This window comes from Ursus maritimus, unplaced genomic scaffold (assembly GCF_017311325.1).
Source record: "Ursus maritimus isolate PB19 unplaced genomic scaffold, ASM1731132v1 scaffold_5, whole genome shotgun sequence".
Taxonomy (NCBI): Eukaryota; Metazoa; Chordata; class Mammalia; order Carnivora; family Ursidae; genus Ursus; species Ursus maritimus.
Window position 1 is genome coordinate 47,154,922 of NW_024426663.1, and position 21,343 is coordinate 47,176,264.

General features: G+C 41.1%; 1 protein-coding gene across 1 annotated transcript; it reads left to right on the forward strand.

The window, feature by feature from the left end:
- The first annotated feature begins 5,624 nt into the window (after positions 1-5,624).
- SPINK1 (serine peptidase inhibitor Kazal type 1) lies at positions 5,625-12,881 on the forward strand. Its single transcript, XM_008691425.1, has 4 exons — positions 5,625-5,679; positions 7,225-7,256; positions 8,744-8,850; positions 12,784-12,881. The coding sequence occupies exons 1-4, from the start codon at positions 5,625-5,627 to the stop codon at positions 12,827-12,829; spliced, it is 240 nt and encodes a 79-aa protein (XP_008689647.1). The 3' UTR covers positions 12,830-12,881.
- Positions 12,882-21,343: the final 8,462 nt, after the last annotated feature.

Consider the following 21,343-nt stretch of genomic DNA (forward strand, 5'->3'; position numbering starts at 1 on the left):
CCTGAATAAATGTATCTTTAAAACAAAAATAAAAACAAGAGACCACTAGAGAGCTGACAGACCTGGTTAAGCATCCAACTCTTGATTTTGGCTCAGGTCATATCTCAGCATCCTGAAACGGAGCCAGGAGTTGGGCTCTGCGCTGGGCTTGGAACATGCTTAAGTTTTGCTCTCTCCCTCTTTCTCTCTCCCTCTCCCTACCCTATGCACGTGCTTCTCTCTCTAAAAAAGAAAAAAAAAGAAAGTCATGAAGTTCCGCAAATAATGAAAAATAAGACGGGAGTGTTACGATATAGCTAAGTCAGAGATCTTCACATGTCAGGCTAAATATGTTAGGCTCCATGTCACTAGTTTCTGTCATTTTTCTTACCAGTCAAACCTTGGGCACAGGATGTGAAAATCAACAGGTGCTCAAGCAACATCCCCATTCCAGCAAGTATTATCAGCACCCATTAGAACAGTTCTCTTAAGTTTTGTCACCACTCTTTATTCAGGTGAGTAATGAGTCCTTGAAACAGAAGGGAGTAGGTCATAGTATGTTTGCTGAGCTCCTGAAGACATGCACACAGAAATATGTACACAAAGAAGAAAAGAAGACAGACGGACAGATTTACACAAGGTTAGGCCATGTAGACTCACTAAATATGACTAACAGCCTAGCAGGGCAGCAGAGTTGTTCCAGCCAAGGCCTATCCCATCTCATCCCTCAGGGCAAACAATATTTATTCTGTCAAGACAGCGATCATATAAAGCCTTAATATATTATCCACTTATTTCCAATCCGTGGAAGAATCATATTATTACCAGCTAGTAACGATTATTCCAGTGGAAATGGAGGATAATATTTTTGCACAGTATTTATTTGCTTTTCTGCATTTATTTTTCACACCAAATGAATATATCATGACACACATTTTTGTAGCTGAGGATTTACCCAGAGTAACATCACAGTTGAAATGGCAGACTTGTAACTGCCACCAAGTGTGCCTCTTCATGTCCACTGCAACTTACTACCTCCAAAGAGCCACTTCCCATCACAATTTTAGGACTAGTCTCTAACAGGAATTTTCTCCTACTTTTATAGCAATTAAGAAAACAAGATTGTATGAGGGCACAGGATATTACTGTACTTAAGTGGTTTTCAAAATGCAAGTCAGAATTGGTGAATTATGAGATAGAATATAATAGAGGGCACCGAGAGTCATCCCATATAATAAGGCTACGTTTTGTTTCTTAACAATTTTATTGGTCTACACATATGTAAGCTATAACAAAAAATTTATTTTTTGCTTTGGGTACACAGTCAAAATATTTAAAAATCAAGGTTTGGTGCAAAGAGCCCAGGGTTTGGCATGAGACAGGTCTAAATCTGAATGTTATTACTGCTGGTATCATTACCTAAAGAGTTCCTGCAATGAGATCCCAGCAAATTCCCTTCTCCTCAGACTGCTAATGAAACCAATGAAAAATACCTTCTCTCAAATATTAACTCCCCTCACAGTGGCTATTAGAACCTTATTACTGTCAACCAAACTGCTACTTAAATTATGAAAAGAACACTATGAAAAGAAAAAGATTTCACTCATTCAAACTGTATCTATCAATGCTTAGCCTAAACTCCATAAACATAGAAATCAAAATCTATTTCCCTAGCAGTTAAGCCAGGGCTTTTAAATATGAGGAACTCAGCAGGTATCTGAATTATAACGATGGCTAAATAAATAAAACACTGAGTGAACCAGTAAGTGACTATCTGTTGCAGGCGAGAGAAACAGAAATGAACAAGGCATAGATCTGGGTCTTCAAGAAAAGAAGCATACGCATGTACTACTTTATTCATGTTTTCAGCAAATATTTATTCAGAACTTTCTATTTACCAGGCACTCGGCAAGGTACTGCAGTTACAAAGCAACCATATTTGCTCCCTAAAGGGAAAAGGATATTACATAATACTCATATAAACAGCCATAGAATAAAATTAAAGTGTGATGCAGGGTATCATGAAATAATGTAACAACAAGCCCTAGTGTACATGCCGAACAGAGTGAGGAAAGACTTGGAAAAGCAGCTCCATGAGAAAATTATATTTAGCCTGAGTTTAGGAGGTTAAAACCTAAAAACTATTTTTTCCTGTGGAGAGTAGCTTTGAGGAAGAAATAACAGTAGATACTGTCTTGAAGGAAATTTCAGAAAGCCAAAGGGGACTTCAAAAGTTAATCTACATCTCTCAAGGCCAGATTTACCCTCAGGGAGGGACACAGACAATGATGCCATCATCTTTGATATGTCGGTATAAAATGATGGAAGCATTCAACATTGAGGTTATTTCAGATACAGATTCAAGAAGAGAACTTGGTAATAAATTAAGTTTGGAAGGTGGTACAAGGTAAGGGCAAAAGGAGGCAGTAAGGGGAACACTTAGGTTTTGGCTGAATCAACCTGTTGGAAGGCAGAGAAGCAAAGGGGAGACTGAAAAGTGTTTGTGGTGAGTGATCAAAGTATTATATGGGAGATGTCACATTTGAAGTGACCATAGGATGTCCAAACAGTCAAGAAGGCTCTTAATACCTGGTCTGAAGATCCAAGCGCAGACCTAGGAAAGAGATACGTATCTGAGGATTTTATAAAGATATAATTTAAGTGATGTGAATGAATGAGTTCACCTAAGGAAAATGAAAAGTGAGACATGAAGAGGGCGCAGGACCAATACGTGAGAAACTCCAAGTCTTCACTCATTAGAGGAAGAGGAGGCAATAAGGAGGACGAAGATGATATGGGAATGCAGAAGGTATGAGGAAATGCAGAGGACTATGAAGTTATGAAACCCAAGAAAATAAATTATATCGAGCGGCAAGTAGGTTAAACATCTGACTTTTTTTTTTTTTTTAAAGATTTTATGTATTCATTTGACAGATAGACAGCCAGTGAGAGAGGGAACACAGGCAGGGGGAGTGGGAGAGGAAGAAGCAGGCTCCCAGCGGAGGAGCCTGGTGTGGGGCTCGATCCCAGGACTCCGGGATCACACCCTGAGCCGAAGGCAGAGGCTTAACAACTGAGCCACCCAGGCACCCCAAGCATCTAACTCTTGATTTTAGCTCAGGTCATGATCTCGGGGGCCGGGGATCAAGCTCCGAGTCGGGCTTTGTGCTCAGTGGGGAGTCTGCTTGTCTCTCTCCCTCTGCCACCCCCCACCTCTTTCTCTCTCTCTCAAATAAATAACTAAATCTAAAAAAAAGAAAAAAGAAAAGGAATGATATGGAGTGTGATCAAGTGTAAAGAATTAGAGGTGAAAAATTGTCCATGGAATTAATTGATTTGAATTAGTGACCAAAACAGTAAGTTCAGTGGCAGTTGAGAGGCAGGAGGAAGCTAGGATGGTGAAGGTTGAAGCATAAATGGAAGATGGGGGAACCAATCATACACAGTTTCAATAGTGTGTTATGTGTTGCATTCAACCACATTCAAAACACCATGGCAGGCCAGAATAAGCAGATGTTTTCCAATAAGAAACAACATTTGAAGTGAATCTTAAAGACAGAGGAAGAATTCACTGATGCATAAGGATAAAGAAGAACATTCTGGTGAGATGGAACAGCATTATAAATTCTGGAAAAAATAACAACAATGAAATTATAGTGATGGCTAGTATTTCTAAGTGTTTACCATGTGCCAGAAACTGTTGCAAACACTTTACGTGTATTAAGTTTGCCTGAACTACAGAGTCAACCTCTTCCTTCCACTTCCACCATCAGCTCTTGGATGGACTAGTACAGGAGCCAAGTAGTTAGTTTTCCTGCTGCTGCCCTTGCCTTCAAGTTTATTCTCTTAAGCAGATAAAATAACCTTTTAGGATGAATGCCATATCATGTCATTCCTGTGCCACAGCTCTCTAATGGCTTCCCCTTTGGTTCCAAACCAAAGTCCTTACTACAGACTACCCAGCCCTTCACCATCCAGGCCTCACTGCTTCCTTTACCTCACTGCCTAGGTTGTCCTCCCATCAGTATGCTCCAGCCAGATTATCAATCGCCCTGGATGTTTGTCAAACAGGTCAAGCAAGTTTTTGCCTAAGAGCCTTCACCCTCACTGTTCTCTCTGGAGTGCGTGTTCTTGGATATTGTCATGGTTCAATTCTTCACTTCCTTCACATCTCTGTTCAAACGTCACTTAACCAGCCAGGCCTTCTCTAACCATAACAACTATCTCCTGATCCTCCAGCACCCTTATCCTTTTTATCCTTTTTCTCCATAATATTTATCACAATCTGATATACTTTATAATTATCAGATGACTTTCTTATTGCCTGTCTCCCCCAACTAAAATGCAATGGAGGCTCCACGAGGGCAGGGACTGTCATTTTTACTCACTGATGTATCCCCAGACACGAGCACAGTTCAAGACCAGGGAGGAGCTGAGATTTTACCCTACTTGGAAGCTAACGAGTTAGCCTGCCACAGTTAAAGGGATACTGGCAGAAGACACAGGCTGCTGAGTCAGAGACAAGGGACTTAATTATTCAATAGCAACAGCCAGAGTGCCAGTGTCATCCGGTTTCCCAAGCCCCAGTTTCTACAGAGTGACATGACGAGCAAGGACCGAGTGGTACCTACAGAGAAAGTGCACTGTGCTCCATGAGAAGGATGCCATGCTTTTTAAAAATCCCTGATCTTTTTTAAAGGGCACCACGCCCGCCTAATCTTTGCACTGGTGAGAGATATTATCTTTATTATAATGAACAGGAAACAAACCTCCCCTGTGCTCCAGAGAGAAACATTACTCCACCTTCCAAGTCCATTTGTTGTACAAACTCTTGAAAAGAGCAACTGAGGCACAGGCAGTCAGTGCTTCTCCTCACAAGACAGGCAGAAACCCAAGAGAGAATCGAAAACTGTCTCCCAATAACACGCGGTAGAATACTAACGCTTGAATGAAAGATAAACACTTTGAGTTAAGTGCTATTATTATTTCAGATCTCAGATGAATAAAGTGAAGCACAGCAAGAGTAAACCACCTGTCCAAGAATACAGAGCTAGTAAGTGTCTGGCAAGCATAACCCAGCCCCGGAACACTCATATACACCTTAGGGACCTGAGCCCTCTCTAACTCCAACCTGTCTGTCAGCTAGGTTGGAGTTAGTGACTTTGTGAATGAATGACAGAACAAAAGAAAAGAGAAAGAATAAAAAAGGGAAAAGCTGAAGGAAAAGAAGAAAGAATAGAGAGCTATTTTTGGATATCCATACCTGTTTATATATCCAGAGCTACAGAGTACAGAAACCTTCGACTTCACCTTACGGATGAGACCATTGGGGCTCCCCAAAGTCACACAGGAAGTTAGGGGGAGAACCAACTAACCAACCACCGGAACTTTTCTGACAGAGTCTTGGCCTTCCACACTGCAGGCCTGTGCTATTTCTTTCACCTTTTTTACGCAAGTGACATTCCTGAAACTTGAGTCCAGGCTATGCTACAGAGTCAATCAATAAACAAAGATCTGTGACAGGGCAGGAGGTGGAGGCTGGGCGGCCAACCTAACTATATAACCCTTCCAGTCCCAGGGTTCTGAAGAGAAGTGGTAAGTTCAACGCAGTTTTCAACTGAGCTCTGGATACAGAACTTTCAGCCATGAAGGTAACAAGCGTCTTTCTTCTCAGTGCCTTGGCCCTGTTGAGCTTATCTGGTAGGTGCCTTTGCATATTTTTCTGATGTGAGTAAAACCTTTTTGACGTGTTGCATTACTGAGCTCATTAAATTCTAGACTTAGAGTCCAGTCTTGGCCAGATCTTTTGGTCCTAATGAAATGAAATAAGGTCAGGGACCTATTTCAAAGGGCTTCTTCAAGCACAGAGGTGCCTTGCTGCTTCTCATAAAATTTAGCTAGGAAGAGCTACCTCCTTACCTAGATCACCTCAGAAATTCTCGATATCAAAATCGACTCTCACCAACATTTCTTCCTTTGGATACTGTCAAGTTAGTTCCTCTTCCCTTCAATGAGCTCATCCAAAATCACCACCCCCTACATAATGTCAGCAAGACCTGTTATTTTCTAGGGAATAAGGATGGCAATTTTAAGTATATATCTGCAAATTCAAGAAATGTGAATTGGACTAATAATTAGCATAATGTAACAGAGGGAATGACTCTTTGGGGACTGATGGTGAGATGTCAAGAGAGATGTCTGTTTTGTTTTGTTTTGTTTTAAAGATTTTATTTATTTATTTGACAGAGAGAGACAGCCAGTGAGAGAGGGGACACAAGCAGGAGGAGTGGGAGAGAAGGAAGCAGGCTCCCAGGGGAGCAGGGAGACCAATGTAGGGCTGGATCCCAGGACCCTGGGATCACCCCCTGAGCCGAAGGCAGACACTTAATGACTGAGAAACCCAGGCGCCCCAAGAGATGTCTGTTTTTAACATTACTTACTAAAGAAGACTTACCTGTAATTGCAAGTTAGTTTTGTGTCACAAGACCTGGTTAGTGCTAGTGGTAACTGTTTCACAGATTTTTATATAAAATCTCCATATCTTCATCTATACACTGAGTTAAAGATACTGACACTTCTTACATCACTAATCCTAAGATCAAAGGTCTAGTAACCAGTTGTGATAAGGCAGTGAACTTTCAGAAGATATTTGCTCTGTGCCTGACACATTTCAAGCAGTAAGTAAATCACTTCTATTTTCAAAGAAATGGGTCAACTTTTCACAAAATGCCCAATTACGATACTTTGGTCATAATCAAACTTCTGCTTCATTTTTTTGAGGCTTCAGGAGGCAGGGAGTGATTGGACACTAGTGAGAGACGTCCTTGAGAAAAGGCAGAAATAAGAAGGGGTGGGGTGGGGCACCCGGGTGTCTCAGTTGATTGAACATCTGACTCTTGATTTTGGCTCAGGTCATGATCTTGCCCTGTGTCAGGCTCTGTGCTCATAAGGGAGTCTACTTGAGGATACTCTCCCTGTCCCTTTCCTCCTCTTGTTCATGCTCTCTCTCAAATAAATAAATCAATCTTAGAAGAAGAAGAAGAAGAAGAAGAAGAAGAAGAAGAAGAAGAAGAAGGAAGAAGGGAAAGAGGAGGGGGAGGAGGAGGAGGAGGAGGTGGTGGTGGTAGTGGAAGAGGACAGCAAGAAAGTCACAGCCTTCAATGGAAGGGGAAGATTTTGAATAAGAGCAGATCTGGCTTCTCCCATTTAGTACCTGACCTCACATGTCTCATTTATGTTTTCTAGGTAACACTAGAGCTGGCTTGGTGGGAAGAGAGGTAAAGACAATTTTGTACTTATTTATCTCTCAGGCTAGAACTGTTTGCTCCACTCAATGCACAGTCAAGCTGTGACATTTCAGTCAGGATGGGTGTGCGATACTAGTGAGGCTTAACCTGCTAAGGGTGGAGAGTTACAGTAGTGCCCCCAGAGGGGCTTATACTGAAGGACAAATGTACCGACACACAGGCAGTTTCCACGTTACCATATAATGCTTGCTGTGAAGGCATTTTGAATGTTCTGAGGCCATCTAGTAGGGCAAGGATTTGGGGTGGCATTCTTCTTAACTTCACTCCAAGCAGCCCTTCCTCCTTAGAGCCAGTTTGACCATGTTGGCACAAAGTTCTCCCAATCCCCAAGGTGGAGCTCTAATTTATAATGAACAAAAGAAAATAATAAACTAGTTTCTTCCTCTAGAAAAATATTCTATATCTAACTTTTCTTTTTTTTGTTCTGTTTTATAACGTAAATTGCAGTAAATCTGAAGACCAGAGGAGGAAGTGTCCCTCTTTTCATTTATATCTAGTGACGAGATAAATGGCAAACCAAAAGGGCAATGAGTAAATAAATTATTACACTAATGATAAGGGTTTAAAGAAATTCTGGTACCATCTGGAACCAAGCCTGGTTAGATCACAGAATGTGCCCCTAAGTGAGATATATTTTGAGCCATGAAGGGTAAGTGAATGCTAGCAAAATATAACCGGTGGGTAGAAGTAGTAGAGTGAAGTGGTTAAGAGCCAAAGCTCAGGACCTAGGCCAACTGGGTTTGAATCCTGGATCCAGAATTACCAGCTGCATGGCCTTGGGTGATTTAATCTCTTTGTGCTTCACTGTCTTCACTGGAAGAAGAGTATAATAAACAATTCATAGGATAGTTGTAAGGTTTAAATAGAGTAATACATGAAAACACTTAGGAAAGTGTCTGGCCTATGACAGCCATCCCGTAACTATGAGTACTTACTGATATCCAGGAAACAGACTGTGCAAGGACTCCCAGGGCAGAAAGCACCTGGTGTCATCACATAACTAAGAGAAGGACAGTGTAGTCACACTGAACCACAGTGCGAAAGGAAGACATGCCCATGGTGTGGCTGACCTGGGAGGAACCAGCACCTGCCATCATTGTAAACTTGAATATGATCTCACTCACCTTATTTAAACCTCACAACACCACCATGAGATAGGTATGGAAGTGATAATATCCTTCCCATTGTGCAGATGAAGTGATTGAGGCTCAGAGACACCAGGAGATTTGCCAGTGTCTCACAACTTGCAAACAGCAGAGGTATTACGTGCAATCAGGCATTCTGATTCTAACCTTGGATTCTTCCCCCAGACACTCAGTATCATTCTGCCCATCATAACCATGCTTCCATCTTTAAGCTGACCAACTCCAAAGAAGTGAAAACCATTTTAGAGATTTTGCTATACACTCAAAGAATGCTAAATGATGGAAAGTGATTCTGTTTAATTCCATTTTTAGGCTAAATGTAACAGTGAAACAACTGCATGTACCAAGATCTATAATCCTGTCTGCGGGACTGATGGAGAAACTTATTCTAATGAATGTGTGTTATGTGTTCAAAATAAGTGAGTACAAACTTGAATGTCTTTTAAAACATATTTTTAAGCTAGTTGTCTTCAAATTTTCATATATCTTATCTCTCTAAGTCCCAATCAATATACCAATAACATTAATCTTACCATAAGAAAAGCAAAACATCTCGTCTTTCCAAAAATAATTCTCAATCTTTCTTTCTCATTATATGTCTGGTATGATGATCTACAGAGATGTGCATGTGTTTACGTGTGTGTGTTGTGATAGAAAACCATAGTTACTGTGTCAGGCATTGGGGAAGGCATTGAATATTCACAAATCTATGAGGCAGAGAATACTAAGCCCATTATACACATGAATAAATTGAGACTGAGCTTAAATAACTTGCTCAAGATCAACCAGCAGTAAGTGACAGATGTGGGTCCAAATCCTTACTCTTTCAACTATGCTTTAAAGTCAGGTACCAGACTAAGTATTTGTGAGACACAGAAGGAAGTCCAATATATCTCAAGTCTCAATTGGGTTACACTCAATGCTAATACAGTGTAGTCAGTGGAAATAAGTGCAAAGTGCTCTAAGAACACACATTAAAAATAACTAGTTATGCCTGCTAGGATTCGGAAAAGTTTGGAGGCTTTGTCTAGGCCATAAAGAAGAAGAGAGCTGCACTCCAATAAGAAGAAGAATCTAAACAAAAGGGAGAAAGGTATTAAAAACATGGTGCAAGATAAATGTGTTAAGGAAAGGATAGTGTAATGCAGGAGGAAAGTGTTTGAATGGTTCTCAGAATTAATTTTTTCAAAAATCACTTGTATAATAAAAACCCATGCTTTTATAGCAAATCAGTAGATAGTCTAGATTTTTAAAAAGCAAATACACCCAAAATACCTTTAAGTTTAAAAAAATCACAGTGGTGTCTGGCTGGCTCAGTTGCTAGAATATGTGACTCTTAATCTTAGGGTTGTGAGTTTGAGCCCCACATCAGGTGTAGAGACTACTTAAAAATAAAATCTTGAAAAAATCATTCTTGGTGATGGTAATGATTGTGTTTACTAAAGCCCTCAAAAATGCAAATATGAATTATATGGATCAGGTGACCAAAAACATACTTCTGTAACATTTTTATTTATGGAGATGAGAGCCAGCCTCAATGAATATCATTTTCTGAAGTGATCATAGGTAGGTGCTGGGAATCAAACTCAGGCCATCAGAGAAGCAGATCTGCCACGAATTTCCTATATTACTCAGCTCCTGAATACCTAACATATGCCCAGCATTGTGCTTGTTTCCTCTGCTTTCCTTGTGCTTATGAGTAAAAGAAAATAGGTCAAAAGTGCAAATAAGGTAGCTTCTGGTAACTTGGGACAAGTGCCATTAAATGAGGTGTGAGGAAAGTACTACAGGAGTGAAGGAGAGACACAGATTCCTTAGTACTGAAAGGTTCAAGAAAGGATTCATGAAAAGGATGTCAATTAAATAGGGCTCTGAATTTTGGCAGCACCGCAAAGGCATTCCAGGTTAAATAAAGGTGTAGAATGATCAAAACAAATAAAAGAGATTCCACAAGTAGCCCAGAAAACTAAGTTATTCTTAGAACTGATTTAGCATCAAAGACTTTGATTTAGACTCAAATGACTGCATGCATTTCCATTATTCCATAGTATAAATTCCCAATAATATAACCTCTCTTCTTGGTCTGCTTTAAATCATTTTAGAAAATCCTCAGTGTTAGCAAGGATTGTCGAAATTGGGCCCCAGGGAGAGAGATCTAATATCCTCAAGTTTTAGCACCGAATATTAGGTGTTTCACTTTGTGGTGAATTTATTTGTAGAAAGATTTGTAAAAAGAACTCGAAAACACTTGTTAATTTTCTCATGACCTAGGCTGTTGACATAAAGGTCAAACATCATATTTCCATCCAAGAGGAGGAGAAAGCAATATAACAACCTTGAGATTTAGAAATTTTCCAAGTGCCAAGACCAAAAGGCCCAATATTTAGAGTGAAATATTGGGAAAATATGAGCATAAAGCTGAGACACCCCATTCCTCAGCCTTTAAAACCTACCTGCCCTGCTTACTCATTCTATTTTTTCAAAAATATTTAAATATGGGAAGAATGTTTGAACGCCAGAAAATGTAACTTCTCTTCCTGTATTTCTCAGATAAGTAAACAGATCTAGGGGCGCCTGGGTGGCTCAGTGGGTTGGGTGTCCGACTCTTGGTTTTGGCTCAGATCATGATCTCATGGGTCGTGGGACTGAGCCTAAGTCTGGCTCCACACACAGCGGAGGGTCTGTTTGAAGATCCTCTCCCTCTGCCCCTTCTCCCACTCTCTCTCAAATAAACTAATTGATTTAAAAAAGAAAAAGAAAACAGCTCTAGAGAGAAAATGTGGCTTTTCCTTGTGTAAAATACAATGTACCATACCACCTTTCTCTCTACTGCCCATTAAAAGCCCCCCAAAAATACATTGTCGAGTTAACTAGAACCAGGCTCTGACCCTAGTAGTTGGGTTTTGAGATGGGTGGACAAAGGCTTGCATCTCTTTGATCATTATGTGCTTGTCAGATATAGTCAGTAAGGACTTTTTTCTGTGTCTTCTTAGGGAATCTGTACTGGCAAATTGTGTTCTACAGACCAGAGCTCTCTAGTAGAACTTTCTGCAATGATGGAAATTTCTACATCTGTGTTGTCTAGTATGGAAGCCACTAGCCTTGCCACCAGTGCTTAAAATGTGGCTAGTACAACTGAGAAACTGAATTTTTAATGTTGCGTAACTTTAACTGACTTGAATTTAAATAGCTAAATAGGGATGGTGTCTTCTATATTGGACAACACAGCTGTAGAAGGTAAGTCAACTTGCGTACTGTGTTTAGATGTTTGTGCTATGTATGCTAAACAACTCAGATGTAAATATTATGCATGGATAATATTTATGGAACAAGAAAACATTAAAAACTCTTAAAATGAAGAATCATCCAGGTCCAGATAAATACATGCGTAGATATATGGAAGTCAGATGTTCTCAAGTAACAGAAAAATAGAAGATTTTTTTATAAACCAGTATTTTCAAGGAAAAGATGGTTTAAAAAAAGAGAGAGAGAGAGAGCTCTGAAAACAACCTTATGAGGCACAATTACAGTATGTAAGAATATTTAGTTGACAGAAAAGAAAACTGGTTTGGGAAAGGTGGTGTGCTGGGGAGCAGAGAGGTTTTTATCTGGAGGGGAGGATGCTCAGAGCTGGCAGGTATCAGATAGGTTATAGATATGATTTCCTTCTGTGAGATCTCACAGGTATTAAACCCCAGAGTTCTAAGGCAAAAGATCAGTCGATTAGGGGCGCCTGGGTGGCACAGCGGTTAAGCGTCTGCCTTCAGCTCAGGGTGTGATTCCGGCGTTATGGGATCGAGCCCCACGTCAGGCTCCTCCGCTATGAGCCTGCTTCTTCCTCTCCCACTCCCCCTGCTTGTGTTCCCTCTCTCACTGGCTGTCTCTATCTCTGTCAAATAAATAAATAAATAAAATCTTAAAAAAAAAAAAAAGAAAAGAAAGTTTAAAAAAAAAAAAAATCAGTCAATTAGAACATCCTATAGTAGCCCAGGCACCAGCTAAGATGGAAACGTTGTGGCTAGAACAATGATATTAGGAGAAAAAGAAGCAACGATGAATTAGAGATTGATTTTAGAGGTTTACTGTAATGCCACAGTAGATCTGTAAACTCTCTAAGGACAGACATTTTTCCTTTTTGTTGTATCCCTATTGTATGTAAGAAATAATGACTGTCAGTATTTGATGAATTAATGAATAAGTGAATAAATGAATGAATGAAAGGCAGAGAAATGGGAATAAATCTGAAACCTTTCTATTTTAAATAAAGCTGATTTTTTTCATTGTTTTTCTCCCACAGTCACTTGTTTGTCAGCAAAATTTAAGCTGATTTTTTTTTTCAATCTCTTCTACAGGAAGCGCCAGACCCCTGTCCTCATTCAAAAATCTGGACCTTGCTGAGAACCAAGGTTCTAAAATCCCCTGTGGTCACCACAATGCCTAGCAGGCCTGACTGTTGAATAAAATGCATCTAAATACTTCCTGTTGTTCCTGTATGCTTTTTCCTCAAAGGCATGTTTGATTACACTGGGGTCAGGGGACTCGGACAAACTCCAAATAGACCTGATTTTATAAAATACAGCAATTCTGAAATCTTGGACAAGGTTTCCATGATGATGTTTTTTCCTTTCCCATTTCTTTCCTCACCTACTGATGACTGTCTCAGGAAATGTGATTACAGATATTAACTGACAGGACTGGTTGACCATGAGGACAATAATCCCACAGAGAATTGAACTAGCATCAGAAGGAATACTTGGAAAACTCTCAGTCCAGAAACATGTTATCTGTTAGCTTTCGCTGACTGAAATAATTTCTTTAGGTTTCCTTGGGATTTAATAGAGCATCTATTGTACGAGGACTCTGTGTAGTTGATTTGGCTGTATATGTGAGCCACAATAACTCTGTAAGGTCATCCTTGTCTTATGAGTCAATTTACAAAAGTTAAGTAACCTGACTAATAGCACTGGCAAATAAGGTAGCCAAGTTAAGTTTTTAATCCAGGGTGGACTCAAAAATCTAATGCTTCGTCTAAACCACAATCACCTCAGATGGATTATTCCTTGCCTGTTTCTTCTGTAGGAACTTTAGGTAACTTCCTCATATTAAAAGATCTATGTGCTTAGGGACAGCAAATAAGGTAGAAATAAGAATTACCTCAAAACAAAAAAGTATCTATAATCACTAATAAAGAGATGGAAGAGCAGCTTCAATTCTTGAGCCCTTACGAAGAACTAGCCAAGAATGGAGAAGTGGATGGAGGCCTAAAAAAAAAACCTGCGAAGTATCTGGTGCATCAAAATCTGTCCAACACAGTTGCCTGATACCCTTTAAGGTTTAGGATAATTCCTTGTCGTGTTCAGAATACGCGCTTCCTGAAGCGCTCATCTGACCACTAGAGGATGCTGTGGTCTCCTGAGTGACTCAGCCAAACCAGAGCCTAACAGCTCGCCAGATACCATGTTAACAGACGTTACCGATGCAAGATGGCTTCCTGCATCTCGTCTGTGATGCTAAAGGACACTTGAAGGACACCCTTAATATTAAACAACTTTGCCACATTAAACGGAATTTAAATCATTGAATGCTAGAAATTGTCGTGTCTAATTGGACCATTTCACAAGTCTGGAGAGAAGAGGTTTGAAGGTCACAGGTAGAAGCAACACATAAACCCAGATTGTTTGCCTTCAATGGTTCTGCTCCTTCTCGCTCTGACCTGTTAAAAGGTAAACAGAGGCAACACACATTTCTGCCTGGTCATATTTTTGGAGCGGCCAACCTGACAGCTGCCAGGCCAAGTTCTCAAGACACAAAACAAGACAAACAAGAAGGGAAAGGATCGATAAATAATAGTACCTAAAAGCAAATTCATGAGTCACAATTCGAAGGTCTAATGTTGGTTTTTTGTTTTTCGGGTTTTTTGTTTGTTTGTTTTGTTTTGTCTGTCAATCTGGATTTTGAAAGGAAGGGACAAAGGGAAATTTTACCTTCCTCTATGGACCAGGCGCCGCAGATGGAAGAGCTTCCTTTGGTAAGAATTCTTACCCTTTGTCGGCTTTGGCCAGTTTTCCCGGGATCCCTCGTGCAGACTCCGGAGGGAGCGCGATGCCCCAGCGTTCTGGTCCTGGTCACCAGATACTAGATGAGGAAAAATAATTTCCCCTCCAGCCTCAATGGCGAGTGCTTGGCTGAGACGCCCTTTTCTGTAGGGCACCTCATAAACGGATAAGCTTACCTAGGATGGAAGTTTACTGGGGCCACTGTAACTCAAGATTATCTTCGGTGACGTTCACCTGCTCCTTCAGCTTTCAAGCAAAGTTCTCACCGCAGGCCTCGCACGGGACCCACTCCGGCCTGGAACCAGCGGGTTTTGAAAGCGGACACAGTCCAACCCTGAACTCAATCCGGGTTCCAAGCCGGACCCAGTCCCACGCCGAACGGAGTCCCCTTTCCAAGTTGAACCCAGTCCTTCCCTGGACCCAGTTCAGTTTCTAAGTCGGACCCGGTCTGACGTGGGACCCAGTCCGGTTTCTAAGCCGGAACCAGTGTGAGCCCGAACTTCGTCCGGTTTCGAAGTCGGACCCGGTCTGACGTGGGACCCAGTCCGGATTCTAAGCCGGAACCAGTGTGAGCCCGAACTTCGTCCGGTTTCGAAGTCGGACCCGGTCTGACGTGGGACCCAGTCCGGTTTCTAAGCCGGAACCAGTGTGAGCCCGAACTTCGTCCGGTTTCGAAGTCGGACCCGGTCTGACGTGGGACCCAGTCCGGTTTCTAAGCCGGAACCAGTGTGAGCCCGAACTTCGTCCGGTTTCGAAGTCGGACCCGGTCTGACGTGGGACCCAGTCCGGTTTCTAAGCCGGAACCAGTGTGAGCCCGAACTTCGTCCGGTTTCGAAGTCGGACCCGGTCTGACGTGGGACCCAGTCCGGTTTCTAAGCCGGAACCAGTGTGAGCCCGAACTTCGTCCGGTTTCGAAGTCGGACCCGGTCTGACGTGGGACCCAGTCCGGTTTCTAAGCCGGAACCAGTGTGAGCCCGAACTTCGTCCGGTTTCGAAGTCGGACCCGGTCTGACGTGGGACCCAGTCCGGTTTCTAAGCCGGAACCAGTGTGAGCCCGAACTTCGTCCGGTTTCGAAGTCGGACCCGGTCTGACGTGGGACCCAGTCCGGTTTCTAAGCCGGAACCAGTGTGAGCCCGAACTTCGTCCGGTTTCGAAGTCGGACCCGGTCTGACGTGGGACCTTGTCCGGTTTTCAGTCAGACCCAGTCCGGCTGCGGCCAGCTTCTGGATGCAGTTGGGACAAATGGATGCTCCAGTAAAGCTGAGAGCTCCTAAGGTAAAAGCTGCAGAGCGGGGATCCCACAGGGATGTACCACGACCTCTGGAGGCGGCGAGAGGCGGCGAGCGGCGGCGAGCTCGAGGGGCTCAACAGGTACCTGCGCCTGGTTGTTCGTCGCTCCTGAGTTCCTTGGGTCCCTCTTCTGTCTCCAGAACCGTGAAAAGATAAACTTGAGGGGTATTACAGTTTCAAGAGTTGCTGTGGACAAAAACGAATTCCAGTCGCGCAACCTCCAATCTAGCAGATAGGAGCTCCCAGGAGCTGTACAATGTGAGAGACGTTTACAGCCCGAAGGGAGCGGGAACAAAGACGTTACTTTACTAGACAAAAAAGCAGGTTGGTTACTGCAGGGTCACTTTCCTTTAGGGGATGGCAGAGGTCTATCAGGCAGATGACCTAACTGTGCTGACCAGGGGATTCCTGATGGGCTGACTTAAGATTCCATTTCTGGGAGCGCGGACCGTGTACTTAAGCCTTGGTTTGGCGGTGTGGGGCTTAGCCTAACAGACTCCATTCTGGGCCTGTTGCCTTGCTTTTAACAGGAAGCATGTGGATTACTGTGTTTATGTCTGGTGGTTACTTTTTAAAAGACATATTTGCAAGAGGAAATGTGTTTAGAAGAAAGAGACTACCAGAATTAATAAGAATTTGAAACTTTGTCTTATGATAATGGCTGAAAGAAGTAGGAAAATTTGGTCTGAGGAAAGGAAAACCCTCAGGTATCTGGTAGGTCTTTTCAAACCATTTGAGAGAGTGTTAACACCATGAAAGCTGAGACTGCCTTTTTTCATTGCTTGGAGGAATGAAATTGGAGGACAGTAACATCTAGGAGGTGTTGATTAATATCCTTTTTGTTACATAAATGATTGGGGGAAAGGTATGAACATGTTCTGATTGGCTGCAAAGCAGAATTTAGACTAATTGGCTGGGGATTAAAGAAGGCTGATTTGGGATCAGTAAGAAAGCATACACTAGGATGGTTAAGATCAGAGGCTCTGGTTTTTAGTGTTTGGGCTGGAACCCAGCTTTCCCACCATCTAACCTCATGACCTAGAAGAAGACAGAATTTCCTCATCTCTAATATGGGCTGAATAATAACAGTTTCCCAACAATTAGCACCATGTCTGCCATACAGTAAGTGCTGAAGAATTATCAGCTGTTTATTATTGTTACTATTATTATTATTCATCTTGTAATCCTTTGAACTCACTAAAAAGCTCTCCTGGTACTTTAACATTTCTCTGATAGGAGGAATTTTGCTTCTTCAAGTATTGCATTATTGAATTATCAGCGGTTTAATGGAAGAGATTCCTCAGCTCGGTACAAGATAGCACTAAAATCTCTCTGCTTTTAACTATAAAAAGTTTTTAGAATTACAAACCACACCGCTCCAAATAGGAAGGTAACTGACAACAAGTATTATGGATGGAGTTTTATGGGTGGGTTTTGTAGTCCCTACTGTTAGGTCTCCATCCTGGGGTAAACCTAAGAACTGTAGCTCTCATTAAATGCAGAAACACAATTATAGGAAGACTCCAAGAAGGCATGGTTACAGGGCCCATAGATTTTTGTAGTTTCCTTCACTGGTTTCAGAGTATTTGAAATGTGAAGCTGTCAGAGGGGAATAGTATATAAAAAAGATTTTTGTCTCATTGGAGAACTACACTTGTTTGAAACGAAACATTTAAAAAAAACCTGTACAACCTCCTGAGAAATAGGGACATGACTGATATTATAACTTTATTTCCATTTCTTTGACCCAGTTTGTCCCCTATAAATCCTACTTTAATCCAACGAAGTAAAAATACAATTGATTTGCATGATACAGAATGTAATTACATAAAAAGATACAAAGCTCTTACCTTTCAAAGCCTCAGCACTACCAACAATTTCCTTTGCTTTTTTCTCATTGTTTAAGTGGTAGCTAACTTTGAGCTCAAAATATGGAATATATATTAGTTAATAAAATGATGTTCAGGAAGAAGGAATAACATAAATCTGCTTTTCAACAAATCAGTATTCACTGAAAAGTTCCAAACAACAAATAAGGCTGGTTGGGGATCAAAGCAAAAGACAGTTACTTGGGTGGTGTGCTGTTTGTGCTCTTGCCTTTTTTAGGTGGCAATAGGTAACCCATTCTCCTCATAGCATGTACAGTCATGAATAAGGAGTCTAAAATAAAATTAATACAATTTTTTTTTTTGGGCTTTTCATTATTCCCTCCTGAAGGAAGCAAAAGAAATAAGAGAAATTTGGGGATTAGGAGTCACCAGGGAAAAACGTGTAATTAGAAACAGGGAAGTAAACACAAACAGAAAACACAGAAAAAGTAAAAACATGTACCTGTGAAAGTTAGAGGAGGAAAAAGTAGCAAGAGCCATGCATACTATGAAAAAAAATTAGACGTAAGCACCTGAATAGAAAGAGAATGAGAAGCAGAAAGAGAAAATTTAGTATGTTTTATAGTGAACGTGGATCTGGAAGGCCAGAACCTTAATATATTTTGAACTGTTCGTGTTGAATTTCAGCTTTTTAAAGCTTCTTTGTTTGCTGAAATGAATTATATGCGTTTTTCTTTAAAACTTACAACTCTTTTTGAAATAAAAATTTTTGGGAGTTCTGGAGACCTTTAAAACCTTCAAAAAATGTCTTAATAGAAATTAAACCTTAAAGATGTTGCCTCAGGTGAAAGTTAAAAATAATAAAGATCATAGGAGTTAACTTGTATTGAGTAATTCTACATGCCAGTGCCTACATTAAATGCTTCCCATGAATTCATTCTCCCATTGAATCCACTATGAACTCTGAGATCCTCATTTTAGGAATGAGAAAATGGAGATTCTCATGGACTCAGGGTTAGAATTAGTCAAAGCGTACAGCTCCTTGGCTTCTTCGTCATGTTTAACTGTCTATCCATCTCTCACCACTTGCTGCTCACCGTCTTGCCTTCTGTAACAGTTAGCACCTATGACTTCTCTCAAAATTATTACTCCAGGTTTTCTGAATCTGCCATGTTCTCTGGCCTCTGCGTTACTTTTCTGACTGAATTGTCCTCATTGTTTTACCTCTCCATGATTCATATACACACATACACACAAAAGCACACATCATTCCCACACACTCCATTTGTCTAAATTTTTCTTGGCTTATCAGAATGCAGGTATCAATTCCTCTGACGACTCTTTCTTAATCACCCTATAACTCCTGTTAAGGGGCCCCTGCTTTTTGCTCCTTTTATGTGCTTGTCAGTTTCCAAAATGTCTTTCTAAGAACTCTTCTGCTTCAGAAGCCCTGGGCTCCCCAATGTTTTCTAATTTTTGCTCCTTTCTTGGCTTTCTAGGCCTCCCGAATACTCTTAGGTATTGGGAGGGGGTCACTAAATATGTTTCATAGCCAAACACTGTTTCCCTTTCCCATGCTCACCATGTCTATGCTCGCTGGAGAATCTATGGTATCTAGCTGAGCTACAAAGTGAGGACCAAAGAAATTTTCCATGGAACTTGGACAGTGGAATACATTCCTAAAGCATACTGTCTCTCAAATCCAACCTCCTCAGGAATTGCTGTCACTAAGCCCAGCATTACTTCTGACGTGGTTTAATGTACCTGACTAAATGCTCTGCCTTTCCAAAGTTACTCAGCCCATCTCCCCTCCCAACATACCTTGCAGTCTGTCCACGTTACAATACCAACCCTTCCTGAACCAGCAAATGCCTCCGAACCACAAAATAGTTACGCTTTGATGAAAAAACGGTAGTAGCTACACATTGTCTACTAAAGAAAGTTCTGATTTAGCTTAGTGTTTACAAGCCCTCAGGAATATAAAACCACATGTGTTCCTGCCTTCATTCTAGGCATTTTTCCCCCATGAAATTGCCTTTCTGTACTTTTTTTTAACCTGTCATTTTTAGCTATTTAATAAACATCCCACACACAAGTGCTATCAGTTAAGGTAGTGATTCTCAAACTTTAGATCCTTAAGGGGCTTCCTGCAGAGCTTCTTTATAATTTCAATGTCCAAGTCTCGCTTTCCAGATATGTGGCATCAGCTGATTTGGGGTGGAGCCCCCTCACTTGGAATCTCACTCAGTTGTTAAGTCTCCCGTAAATTTATCCTGCCTTCTCAAACTGTTCTCTTCTTTTTTTTTTTTTTTAAGATTTTATTTTTAAGTAACTTCTACATGCAACATGAGGTTCAAACTCACAACCCTGAGATCCAGTCACATGCTCCACCGACTGAGCCAGCCAGGTGCTCCTCAAACTGTTCTCTTCTAAATTCCTGTAGTAATTTTTTAGTTCCTCTCTTATTGTAACGGTATACAGTCAGCCTTGAAATGTAAGAAAGTGCGTTTATGTTTGCTCATTTCTTTTTTTTTTTTTTTGAGAAACAGTGTGCACGCACAAGAGCAGGGGGAGGGGAAGAGGGAGAGAGATTCTTTATTTTTATTTTTTTTTTAAAAGATTTTATTTATTTAACAGAGAGAGACACAGCGAGAGAGAGAGAACACAAGCAGGGCGAGTGGGAGAGGGAGAAGCAGGCTTCCAAATGAGCAGGGAGCCCAATGCGGGGCTCGATGCGGGGCTCTATCCTAGGACTCTGGGATCATGACCTCAGCCAAAGGCAGAGGCTTAATGACTGAGCCACCCAGGCACCCCAGGGAGAGAGATTCTTAAGCAGGCTCCATACCCAGCATGTAGCCCAACTTGGGGCTCAATCTCATGACCCTGAGATCATGACCTCAGCCAAAATCAAGAGTCAGAAGCTTAACCAACTAAGCCCCCCAGGTGTCCCCATATTTGTTCGTTTCTTTGTTTTAGCTTCCCAAGGGGAGTAATTGAGTTCGTAAGTGTCTCTGTATCCTGCATTATACAACCACAGAACATTCTCAGTACACTGGCTCAATATATAATTAAATAAATAAATATTAATTTTATGAAGAATCTGAGGACCTTGAACATTTTTAGGAGTTGACTTTTCTTCTTTCATATTTTGTGACAATTCCTGTTTGAAAATTGTTGCTTGGGGAAGAAACTTTTCCTCAACCAATTAGACTTAGTGACTGGGACCCAAAAATTAAACTGATACGTAACCAATTAACAGGAGAAAAAAAAAATTCATACATGTGCATATGGAAGTTGACAAAAGAAGTAGGTAGCTCACTAAATGGTTAACTTTATAGACTTGTATGCCCAACTCAATAGAGGAAAGAGCAGAAAAAGCTAGTATGGAAAGAACAAATAGGTTTCTTTAGGAAAGACATGGGCTTTTAGGAGTAAAGAGAATTGAAAATTTGCCATGTTTGTCGTGCAGGTGTGAGTGGTCTTTCCATCTTCTTCAGGACCATATTTATATTTATAGTAATATACTCTTAATTATTCCTCCTCCTAGTAGACCTTCCCCAAAGAGGGAGTTTACGACAGCCTTATTTCCCAGAAGTTGCTGCTTTTAGTCAGATAAGAGAAACAATGAGAAGCCTTCCTTCTGTTTTTGTTTTTTTAGATTTATTTTTTTAGAGAACGAGCAGGGGTGGGGAGGGGCAGAAGGAGAGGAAAAGAGAGAGTCTCAAGCAGACTCTCT

Excerpts from the sequence above, each read along its gene's own strand:
- SPINK1 (XM_008691425.1), top strand. The coding sequence starts at position 5,625 with ATGAAGGTAACAAGCGTCTTTCTTCTCAGTGCCTTGGCCCTGTTGAGC. Across the intron at positions 5,680-7,224 it reads GGCCCTGTTGAGCTTATCTG|GTAACACTAGAGCTGGCTTG; the intron begins GTAGGTGCCTTT and ends TATGTTTTCTAG. Across the intron at positions 7,257-8,743 it reads CTGGCTTGGTGGGAAGAGAG|GCTAAATGTAACAGTGAAAC; the intron begins GTAAAGACAATT and ends TTCCATTTTTAG.